At 42.5% G+C, this 11,832-nt stretch overlaps 1 protein-coding gene and 1 long non-coding RNA gene across 2 annotated transcripts; one reads left to right on the plus strand and one right to left on the minus strand.

The window, feature by feature from the left end:
* Positions 1–573: 573 nt before the first annotated feature.
* On the minus strand, positions 574–1,427 carry LOC144709671 (uncharacterized). The gene has a single exon (XM_078583279.1). It carries the CDS (start codon positions 1,250–1,252, stop codon positions 665–667), a length of 588 nt encoding a protein of 195 aa, XP_078439405.1. The 5' UTR covers positions 1,253–1,427; the 3' UTR covers positions 574–664.
* A 3,176-nt stretch (positions 1,428–4,603) lies between these two features.
* Positions 4,604–5,627, plus strand: LOC144709634 (uncharacterized). Its single transcript, XR_013583073.1, has 5 exons — positions 4,604–4,654; positions 4,735–4,784; positions 4,880–4,995; positions 5,074–5,158; positions 5,436–5,627. It is a non-coding gene; the product is annotated as an uncharacterized LOC144709634 (long non-coding RNA).
* Positions 5,628–11,832: the final 6,205 nt, after the last annotated feature.

Genomic DNA, 11,832 nt, shown 5'->3' on the forward strand with positions numbered 1-11,832 from the left:
AGGATGGTTGGTAGAACTGTTGTTCTTGAGGTGGTTCAACCAAAGTAGGAACAAATCAACTCAAAACCTGGTACAAATTCTTTGACAAAATAACGATCTCAGATGGGAGTAATAAAAATTAAGAACAATTCAAGGGGAAAATCATGTGAAGCTCTGTCAAACACAACGATCTCAGGTTTAACCGTTGAAGGCAAAATAGCGGTAAAAATTGACAAGAAAAAGAATCTCAGCCTTTCAAGAATTAGAGAATTCTCGCCAAGCAATCCTCCGGAAGAATTCAACAACAACGATCTCAGGTTTAACCGTTGAGGGAACAATAGCGATAACAATTGACAAAAATAAGAATCTCAGCCTTGTTAAGAATTAGAGAATTCTCTCCGAACAATCCTCCGGAAGAATTCAACAACAACGATCTCAGGTTTAACCGTTGAGGGAACAAGAGCGATAACAATGGACAAAAATAAGAATCTCAGCCTTGTTAAGAATTAGAGAATTCTCTCCGAACAATCCTCCGGAAGAATTCAACAACAACGATCTCAGGTTTAACCGTTGAGGGAACAAGAGCGATAACAATTGACAAAAATAAGAATCTCAGCCTTGTTAAGAATTAGAGAATGCTCTCCAAACAATCTTCCGGAAGAATTCAACATCCCGGAAATATCATCTACTCCGATCCAAACTCGGGTATCGAGCTGAACCTCGCCACGGCCGACCGGTTCCGATAAGCCCCGGGCGAAGCCTTCATCTTCTTCATCGACCCGGCTCTCTTCATCTTCCTCTGAACGGCGGGTAACGGCGGCGGCCGCCTGTCCCCCTTCACCGGCGCTAGAAACCCATTGACTTCCTCCTCCCCCCACGTAGACTCCGTCGCCGCCGCGACCCTTATCGTTCTCCTCCTCCCGTCTTTCTCCGCCGCCTTCGCCAGCGCCGCTATCGCCTTCTTCGCCATAGCTGTCATCTCCGCCGCCGTGAGCGTTTCCCGGAGCTTATCGACGGCCAGGATGTAGTAAATCTGCCCCATCTCGAGCCGCTCCTCTGGATCGACGGCGGGGATGTAGTTGTTACAGAAGAGCTTATCGGAGCTGCAGAGGAAGCACCGCGTAGACTCCGCCGCCAGGGCCTCCGCGGCGGAGACCGCCTCCGTGTACTCTCTTAACTCGCCGCCGAGCCCGATAACCTTCGCTGACGGTGGCACTGGCCCGGCGGCGCCGCCAATCACCGTAACATCGCATGTGGACACGCAAGAACCCATATGAATACGAACAAAACGTATGCGGAGAAGAGGAGGGAGAGGAAGAGTATTTGTAGCTGGGTTGCTAACGATAGTGCAACTCGGAGAGATAGTCCGATAATTCGATAATTGGATATTATCGAAGTAGATACAACGCGGTTGCGCACGAGGGAAATTGTGCCAGCTTTGACTGACTCGACGGATCACCACAAGATTCGTGGTCAACTGGCAACGGCCGTGGTTTTTCCAAAAATAAACGGGATTTTACTATTTTTGAGGGGATTAGTCGCGTCCAGCTGGGAAGCGGAAGTGTTATCCTGAGAATAGAGCTGTTTTCCGCCCCATGTTTTTGCGTTTTTAATAACGTCGTTCGTTGAACTGTCTGCTCGCGGTTGGCGCCACGCGGCAATCTTGATGAGATGTGCTTTCTATTTTTCTACAGTACTTGAGTACGTGGCGGCGTTGTATTAATTTTAGTTTTGACTTGCTCTTAGAATGAACTATCGTGTGTCTTGGATGCGATGAACAGCTGGGTATTGCGAGTTGGGTTTTTTTTTTTTGGTATGGACATAGTCGGCCGGCGTGGTGACTTTCTAGAACACGTAAATACATCACGGCACTGGTTTTAATTTGATTTTTGACTTGAATTTAAGTTCATCGATGACATGTGCTCGACGAATAAAAAAGTTGGATTGTGCGGGTAGATTCTTTTTATTTTTTTTTTCTTTTCTATGGTGGAAAGAATTCATCAGGCCTCTTTAATTTCTAGAACACCCTAATCTGGCTCTAATCTGATTGTGCGAGATATTTTTGACATAGGCTTGAATTCTCTAATAAAAGAGCTGCAGACTGTGAGTTGATTTTTAAAACTTGTTTCTTTTTTTTTTCTCTAACGACAATAATCAGTGACGCCGCCGAAATTTCTAGGAAACCCGAATCCAGCACGGAAATGATTTTAGTATTATTTTTGAAATCAGCTTAAATTGACCGATAATTTTTTTGTATCCATAAAACTGCTGAATATTGCGAGTTGATTTTTTAAAATTTATTTTTTACTTTTTCATAATGGAAATAATTGATCAAGATTGTTAAGTTTCTAGAACACCCAAGTCTATCACGGCGTTCGTTTCACCTTTATTTTAGAACGTGGCATAAATTGACGTATAACATAATCCTGGTTGAATATGAGAGTGGGTATTGCGAGTTGAATTTTTTATCTTCCTTTTCTTTTCGTCGTAGAAATAATCCTTCTGATCGTTGTACAGCTGTACAACACCCAAATTACGGATTTATTTACAACATAGGCGTCAATCAGCTTATATAATACGCGCCCCGATGCATAGTAAGTGTTGGAGATAGTAAGTCGATTTTTTTTACGTCTTTCCTTTTTCTTTAGTAAAATAACTGACGTGAATAAACCGACCAGATGGATCAAAAGCTATCAATAAACCTCGCCGATCGTTTTGGAAAATATTTTGTAAATTTTGCTCTGGAATCGTCCCAGGAAAAATTAAAGAAAACTTTATTTACGTGATTTTTACTTCGGGAATAGCTTTAACATTTCCCGGAAGAAATGCGTTTTCCTTTTCATATATAAAATGTATAAACCATTTCAATTAATCAGGAAATTGGACATACTGATTGGTTAACCTGTCATGTCGATGTGTTGAGTACTAAACGACAGTATTGGTTGGGCATTGAATGGGAGAGATGGCGATAGAGAGGGGGGGAGAGAGAGAGAGAAGAAAAAGGGAGAGAGACATAGATAGAGGGAGAGAGAAGGGGTATAGGACTATAGGGTGGGGGAGAGAGAGAGATAGGAAGAGGGAGAGAGAGGGGGGACTGGGGTGAGAAAGAGTTAGAAAGAGAGAGAGAGAGAGAGAGAGAGAGAGAGAGAGAGGGGGAGAGAGAGTGGATAGAAGGGGGAGAGAAAGAGATAGAGAGAGAGAGACGGGGAGAGAGAGTGGATATAAGGGGGAGAGAAAGAGATAGAGAGAGAGAGGGGAGAGAGAGAGTGGGGATATAGGGGAGAGAAAGAGATAGAGAGAGATAGAGAGTCGGGGATAGAGAGGGGGGATATGGGGGAGAGAGAAAGAAATAGAGAGAGATAGAGAGAGGGGGGATATAAGATAGAGAGAAAGAGATAGAGAGAGATAGAGAGAAGGGGGATATAGGGGGAGAGAAAGAGATAGAGAGATGGAGAGAGAGAGGGGGGATATAGGGGGGAGAGAAATAGATAGAGAGAGAGGGGGGGACATAGGGGGGAGAGAAAGAGATAGAGAGAGAGAGGGGGGATAGAGGGGGAGAGAAAGAGATAGAGAGAGAGAGAGACAGAGACAGATAGAGATAGAGAGAGTGAGAGAGAGGGGGTAGGAGAGAGAGGGAGAGGGAGAGAGAGGAGAGGGGAGAGGGGAGAAGGAGAGTGGGGGAGATAGAGAAAGAGGGAGAGAGAGGGTGAGAGAGAGGGGGAGAGAGGGAAAGGGAGGGAGAGAGACAGGGGGAGAGAGTGGGAGAGAGAGGGGGAGAGAGGGTGAGAGAGAGGGAGAGAGAGATTAATATATAGAACCCGAGGAGTAGGGAGAGAGGTGAGAGAGAGGGGGAGAGAGGGTGAGAGAGAGAGGGAGAGAGAGAGATTAATATACAGAACCCGAGGAGTAGGGAGAGAGGTGAGAGAGAGGGGGAGAGAGGGAAAGAGAGGGAAAGGGAGGGAGAGAGACAGGAGGAGAGAGTGGGAGAGAGAGGGAGAGAGAGGGGGAGAGAGGGTGAGAGAGAGAGGGAGAGAGAGAGATCAATATACAGAACCCGAGGAGTAGGGAGAGAGGTAGTAGAGTGTAGAAAATGATAAGTAGAGAGATAAAGGTAGATTACAAGAGAGAGAAAAGATGAGCGGAGAGATATGTACATATACTATGATAGCGAGAGAGATAGGTCTGCGGACTATGCTCTCGTGATACATTGGGCGTCGATCTATCCAAACGACCATGTTGATATCGTGGGCGAAGCTCCCCCGTTGAACGACAGATAAGTGATGGGAAATTGTGACGGTTCCACATTGTTTTAAAAATAACATTTGGAAAGCTGTAGAAAGAAAAACATACGCCGGTTAATTTATACTTTACAAAATTTACACCAATTTTCTGATTCGTTGTTGACACTGTTATTGGTGGCTCATATTGATTCCTTTACGAAATCTTCTCGTGACCCAGGATATTGAATAGTCAGCTGCGTTCTTGGACCCGCTGTGTGGTTTGTCTTTTGGCAAACCAAACAAGCCCCACAATTATCTGTCCTCTTGTGAGATTTAAAAAATGAATAGTTGGAAAAGATACTCCTTTTTAAACCTGATGACCAGTATAAGAGAGGCTATGGGTGGTATCTTGTCTTGGGTAGATCATTATCAGTTGTGGCTATTATGATTTTAATGTGAGCATATGCATTTTTTTAACGTATTTTATTGATTCTGTAGTGCGGGTAAATATTGTATCATCTTGTCTTTCTATTAGGGATCGTATGAGTACTAAGGAACGGAAAAAAGACAAGTTAAAGGATGACGGTTTGCACGTCTTCTGTTACTCATATTTTCTTTTCTTTTGTTCCTCGTGTTTTTTCACTTGTGTTTACCTCTCTATTCTGTGGTTTGACATTTAGACATATAAGGACGCTAAAATGAAGTGATAAATAAGTTAGAGCAGCAGGAGACTGAGCTACGCTGAGGGGCTAAGGTTCATGGCGGGGAGAACGGTGGAACGGAAAGCGTTGAAGGAGTAAGTGCATTTTTTTACCTTGTGTTTATTTAATCAGCAGCAATTCTAAAATCATCTTTCTCTGAATTTTGTGTTCAGAAACGGGTGGATGCAATCCAAGAAAACCAAAGATGTATTGTCCTGCGGTTTTATTCAATGGCTACTCTACTTGATTTACAAAAAGGTAGTGCATCGTATATTTAAATCGATTTCTTTGATAATCCGACGTATTTGATGAATTGTACGAAATCACAGGGTAATGGTTAGGCATTTGACACTGTAATTTGTTGGCTGAGAATTGATCTGAATCTCACAGATCAACCTCGGTGCTCCCTCAGAAATCAACGACACAAGAAGAACATTCTGACAAGCAAGAACGGAATTAAAAAAATGAATCTTGAAAAATCTCTACAAATGTCACTACAATTGGGGTTTTTATACCCTCACAAATTCCATTTCAGGAAAGAACAAGAAAGCTCCAAAATAACAGTCGTCCGGTCCACGTGGACCAATCAGCGGCCAAATAACTCCTCCGTCTAACGACCTGTGGCGGTTCCCCGGAGAACAGTGAAGGGATCCGAGACCCTCCGGGTTCATACGCCTTCACAATTTACATGAATAAATATATTGTGTCAATCACATCGTTTTTCATCTGTCATCCATCGTCGTAGTGCTTCATTCAGCTTCATCTAAACTCCGTTCATCATTTAACTCTGTCATTCCATGAATAAATATATTGTGAAACATGTTTTGAAAGCATCATCAACTAAAGGAAGGTTTTCCCTTCATATTACAATTTAGGAGTACTAGCACTGCAACAATGAAGCACTTTGGTTAATGTTCTGCAGGGATTTATTTCTCAATGAAAATAATGTATTAATCTTCAATTAGCAAAAAGTAATCATTTATTCAGCAATTAATGAATGATTAGTTCATTCATGTTGTCTTTTAATTTTTGTGTCAATCAAATTTGAATTTAAAATTATTTTCAAACTTCATGTTTTGGGACTCATAATTATGAATAATTTTACTTCAATGAAATGCCAAATATCTATACTATGGTAAAATATGATCAATTATGATTAATGCTTTCATATGGAAAGTCAGGGCTGCTTTATACTCTCGGCAAAACTGAAATAAAAGAATGATTTATTTTGATGATTGAATAAAAAATATAATGTAAGAATATGGTTCACTAACTTTTTCTAAAGTGAGGTTAGAGTATAGTTGTCTATTTTCATTCTTTAAGTGCATGCATATTATAAATATCAATCACTAAAATCAATAAATATTTTGAATAATATTTTTTAAATGCAACGGATTGTGTTTCAAACTTGACTTCTAAAAAATCAAGCCAAACTATGGCCCAAATTCGCTTTAAGTGAGGAAAATAAAGTGAGAATAGAGGGCATTAACTGAGAACAAGGTCAAGTTTCACTCCGGTAATAATTAAAAATATAAGACAGCATAATTATTCAGAATTTAACCCATCAAAAGGGGGTGGTAATAATCTGTATGATGTCAGTGTTGTGAAGCCATGTTTCAAGATTAGTATATCCCTCAATTTTGCTGCAAGATATTAGTAGTTGCCCACGTAAGCTGTATGTCCATGTGTCACGCGGCCAAATCCCGAGCTATGTCAATCGCTCAAATTTGGCGTGTGCCGGCCTAAGTGCTTGGAGTAGAACACTGAGCAGCCTTGATCTCTTGCGGCGGAAGTCTTTTGCAATAGCTTAAGATCGCATAGAAGGGGTTAGAGGAGAGTGTGGGGACGCAGCCCCGTCGAGGAATAGGGTCATTGAATTAATATCATAAAAGGTTAAATCGTAGTCATGATCGTTACAAGGGGGAAGACCAGGGTTGATACTGAAGTAACGAGACAAGGTGCCATGCGCCTGGGTAGAGGCGCCACTACGCCTTGAGGCCTGCAACCCTAGGTGCGCACCTGTTGGCATCGCTGCTACTCGCATGCCCCGGGCGGAGTGCCACGTGCACAGGGGCCTGGCGGTCACACACGCCAGCCCCCGCCTCTAGGCGATCACACAAGCCACATCACCCGCGCTGGCACCTTTCGATCTATCCGCTCGGATGCCGTCATGCTGGGCTCCTCAAGCTGGGCGCCGTGCGCCCAACGCTACCCGCGAGGGTGCCGCATGCTCCCCATGCCGTCTCGGTGCTTGCTGGTGCCAGTAGCCTTAGTCTCTTGGCAGGATGTCTCCCAAGCCTATGCCCCGCACAAGCAATGTGCACGCTGCCTGCGCCGCCACTGCACGTCGCACACGCGGCACACCACCTAGCCTGTGCGTCCCACACCCACGCGGATGCTTCGCACTTTTGTGCGGTGCTTGGCGCTCACGTGAAGCGTTGGCGCCCACACGTGGCCCTTGCCTGCGTGCGCTCATGCTTGTCGGCCTGCGTGCCCAGCACGCGCGGACTTCACCATATCCATTCCGCCAAAGCGCGAACTGGTACGCGCACCGTCCGTAGTGTATCACTACGTACGGGGGCGATGGCCTGAAAGATCAGGTTGGGCGTTACCACCCTTAGCGCATCGTAGTACTAAATAGGACTCTGTCATTACAAATCATGAGTCTCACGCGAATACGCACTCCCAATGAAGACGCAGGCCTCTAGGTAGGGAATGCCGCCTAGTTAGGGGCCTAACACCATAAGTTAGAAGAAAATTTTGATTACTATGCATAGGACTTGGTTTTGACTTGGAAAATTGTATAGAATTCCTCAATATCAATAAATAAGAATCTGCCATTTGAATGGTTTAGAGAATTAATGGAACGTAATACTTGTATATTGGAGGAGAACTTGTATTCCAAATATTGATTACATGAGTGTCTGGTTTTATTCATCTTCATCGACAGCAATGATGTCCCAGAAAAAGATAGGGCATACAATGGAACATGAAAAGGTGTTGAACCAAGGAAAATTTCATAGTCTTTTTGTCAATCAAAGCCTAACCTTGCTCTGATACCATTTTAGGGTTTCATAAATGATCTGAATTTTTTTAAAACAAAAAAGATACAATTAATCAAAGACAGATCATACTGCCATCAACCAAAAACATGTTACAAATCTTCTTAGCTTGCATGGAGATGAATCTACAACCATTGGGGTCCCTTGATTGAATTTCTTTGAACGTTTATATGTCTGGCTTATAGACATGTTATCATGGTCATTAGTATGTCGAACCTCTTTGCCATCTTCACAAATGCTAGATATACACATCCGAGTTAATCTACTTACCATGTGACTCTCACGAGAAACGACTCTCTTGAAGAGAGAGGAGGGGTGCCTAAGTGAGACTTGTATGTGTATGTCTAAAGTTCAGCTTTCTCATTTTATATTTAATTTGGTATCTTCATATAACCCCTACATTTAAAATATGTCCTTACACATTCAATAAACCATATATACATGATCTAGACTACATAATAATGCTAACGACTCAATAAATTTTATTCTCCACCACAATGAAATAATATAGAGTAATTAATCTAGGATCAATTTAAGCCCATTAGTTTCGCTGAGTTGCCAGCATGTGGACCACGAAGCTGAACCTCATGCTCTAAAGGGTGTAAAATAGTATGTCAACTCATTGAGGGAACTTTACCATCAGTAGTTACCTTTTACTGATAATATGCAAATTCTAAAAAAATTAATGCACCTTACATTAATATCTATCCAAATGACCATATTAAAATGTTGTCATAGCTTAAACTCTAAAAAAATAGTCTTAACTATGATTCTAAAACTCTTATATACATGTTTTAGATTTTTACAGAATTTTCTAACTTTGAATTCATATAGAAATTCATTTTTACAATACAGCGTGTATTTTTGAGATTATTTGAGTTACTTGAACTAATTTGGTCAATGATTAGAAGGTTCATTGGATGTTGGATGACATATTTAAAGTGCAGTGTTTTTGTCAAACACCAGCATTCAAATACAGAATGAAAATTACCTTTTACAAACATATAGGGAGTTCCCCAAGTGAACCCTTGTTTCTTGAGTGCCCGTCACTTCTCCAAATGATTAGAATGGTGAGAAGATCTTCACATATCTCTAGTTGTGTTATTTGAGAAGAAGATGGGGAGAATTGACATTCTAAAAATTCCAAGGATATATATATAGGCCATATATCTGTGACTCGAATAGAATCCCTCTAGAAATAAATATTTGTGGGGTTTCACTCCAGAGAAGAAGATTATATCATCATTGGGCTCTATATTTTGATTTATTTCATTCCATTGTGGGAATCATTTCGGATCATTGATCACATTATATAACCTTATAGTCTGGTATAGAACTAGTTTATGCCATGATTGACACAAAAAGTGCCTTGCTTTTCTGAAATGGATGACAAAAAAAGGCATCAAACACCACATATTGTAAGGCCATTTATGGGATCATTTTACTTGTATAATGTTCATTTTAGTATGAGTTCTTATTTCAAGTATCCAATTGGCTATTTGATTAATACAACACTTTTTAACGTAAAGTTTTGCATAGTTTCCAAGCCCATTAATTCTCATGGAAAATATGTTTAAATTATAATTTTAATTCTTATCTTTCTAGTATTGTATTTTATATTTTTCAGGGATGATGTCAATATTTAAGAAACAAAAGAAAGATATGGAGTAAGAAAGTATGTAATTTATATATTACAAATTGTTTTAAGTGAGGTAGCTTGGGTTTAGCTAGGGGGAAACAGCGCCCACGCAAGCCATAGGTAGGCGAGCGCAAGACACTCAAGGGTACTTGCAGCCGGTAAGTGCCCCCGCCTGATGCAAATGCCACCAAGCCCACAAGGATCCCAGCAAGGAGCCCATATAGAGGCCCAACAAAGATAGCCCGTGATTGCGTGAAAAGGAGATAGCATTTTATTTCATATATCATACTCTAATAGGATTTATAGAGCAATCAATTTTCTAACAACTTCAGATTGGGAATTATATCTCCCCGTTTCATACAGCTAGGCGGCAGGCCTCGCTGACAAGCGATGAGATGCTCTCTTAACCGGCAAGGGAATTATATCAATTGTCACATGGTCAAATTCTGAGCTTGGAACAATGCTCAAATTGGGCTCGTGCCGACGTCAGTGCTTGGAGCAAAACACCAAGCCGCCTTGATCTCGAGCAGTGGAAGCGTTTGCAATAGCTGAAGTATGCATAGAAGGGGCTCGAGGAGATGGTGGGGACGCATCCCCATCGGGGGAATAGGATCATTGCATAGATATCGTAAAGAGGGTACATTGTAATCAGGAACATTACATGGGGGCAAACGAGGGATGATACCAAAGGGAGGAGACTAGGTGAAGCACGCCTTTGTAGTGTCGCTCTCGCGCCTTGAGGCTCGTTGCTCCACGTGCACGCGTGCCCCCAGGCCGGGCGTAGGATGCCCGTGGGCATGGCGCATGCCACCTGCATATGCCAGTCTTGACAGTCCACACGCCGCCAGCGCCCACACTTACACCTATCGCGCTCGGTCTGCTAGGACATTGTCGTGCTTGGCACCTCAAGCTAGGCACTGGATGCCTATGGCTACCCACGGGGGTGCCACACGCCCGCCTTGTCTCAGCGCGCTCTGTGAGCCAATGCCTTAGACTCCTGGTGTGATGTCTCCCGCTCCCACGCCTAACACATGCGATGCACAAGATGCACGTGTGCAACCGCCTGGCTTACCCACACGTCTTCGCACGCACCGTTGCTACACTGTCACCCAGCCTGCAAGTCCCACGCACGTGCATGACGCTTGGTGCTTGCACGAGCTTTCGGAGGCCTGCGCACCCAGCACGCGTGGGCCTCCCCTGATCCGCCACGCTTGAACGTCGACACGCATGCGCACCATAAGGCCGATGGCGCAATCTTAACACACATAGAAAGGAATCTTAACCAGGCTTTAAGTGGACTTTGCCAAAGCCCATGTCTAACGGGCTTCTAAAGGTACTCCAATATATTGTCAGCCATTAAATCTTTTGAAGAAAAATCAAATAGTGAGTTTAAATATTATTTTTCATTAATTGCTCATGTTTCTCTTCCAAGGTTTTGATTGGTGGCAATAATTGAGGATGGTGGGACCCCTCGACGGACAAATCACGTGGGCTGAAGTTGATAGGGCAGGATGACGAAGACGCTAACATAGAAATTGTAGGTGTAGTGGATTAAAAAGGGTCCAAGGCTGAATTTTAATTGCAGGTGTGGGAACAATAATAGTTTCTGGCCATGGGGGACCATCAGATGTGATCTAACGGCCTTTGAGGGGTCCCCATAGCCTGACTACTTCATCCATGTCCGCTGTAGGCCTCTAGAAGGTTGAAACCAACCTCAAAGGCCCCTAATTCAAGATCTTCCTATCTATCTTCTTGGTTGAAGCATGAGTCTTGCTTGGAGCTCATCTAGCCAAATCAGAGGTTTTGACACATCCAGAAGGTGCTAAAGAAGCAATATCATATTCCATAAGCACGCTAGCATAGAGGAGGATGGTTGAGATGAACTCTGAAGACAAGGGCGTCAAACATTGTCCCCATCCTCAACCTCCCAAATTTGGATGCTCTCGTTGTCCTTTAAAATATTTTGGTAAATATTACATGAAATATATGTGGCTGTTAAGCCAATCACACATTTCATATCTCATTCCATGTTCATTTATATAACATATTCATTATAGTGCACATGTTCATTTATAATGCACATGTAGTGCTTATACTGAAGTCCATGAATACATGTTCAGACTTAGTAATTTATGATGATATCAAAATAGAGAGATCACTAGTTTTTACGCATGTGTTCTAGATATTCCTATTAAAGGACTGATAACTTTCAAATTATAATGTTTAATTGA

This window comes from Wolffia australiana, chromosome 11, assembly GCF_029677425.1.
Source record: "Wolffia australiana isolate 7733 chromosome 11, ASM2967742v1".
Classification (NCBI taxonomy): Eukaryota; Viridiplantae; Streptophyta; class Magnoliopsida; order Alismatales; family Araceae; genus Wolffia; species Wolffia australiana.

Excerpts from the sequence above, each read along its gene's own strand:
- LOC144709671 (XM_078583279.1), bottom strand. The coding sequence starts at position 1,252 with ATGGGTTCTTGCGTGTCCACATGCGATGTTACGGTGATTGGCGGCGCC.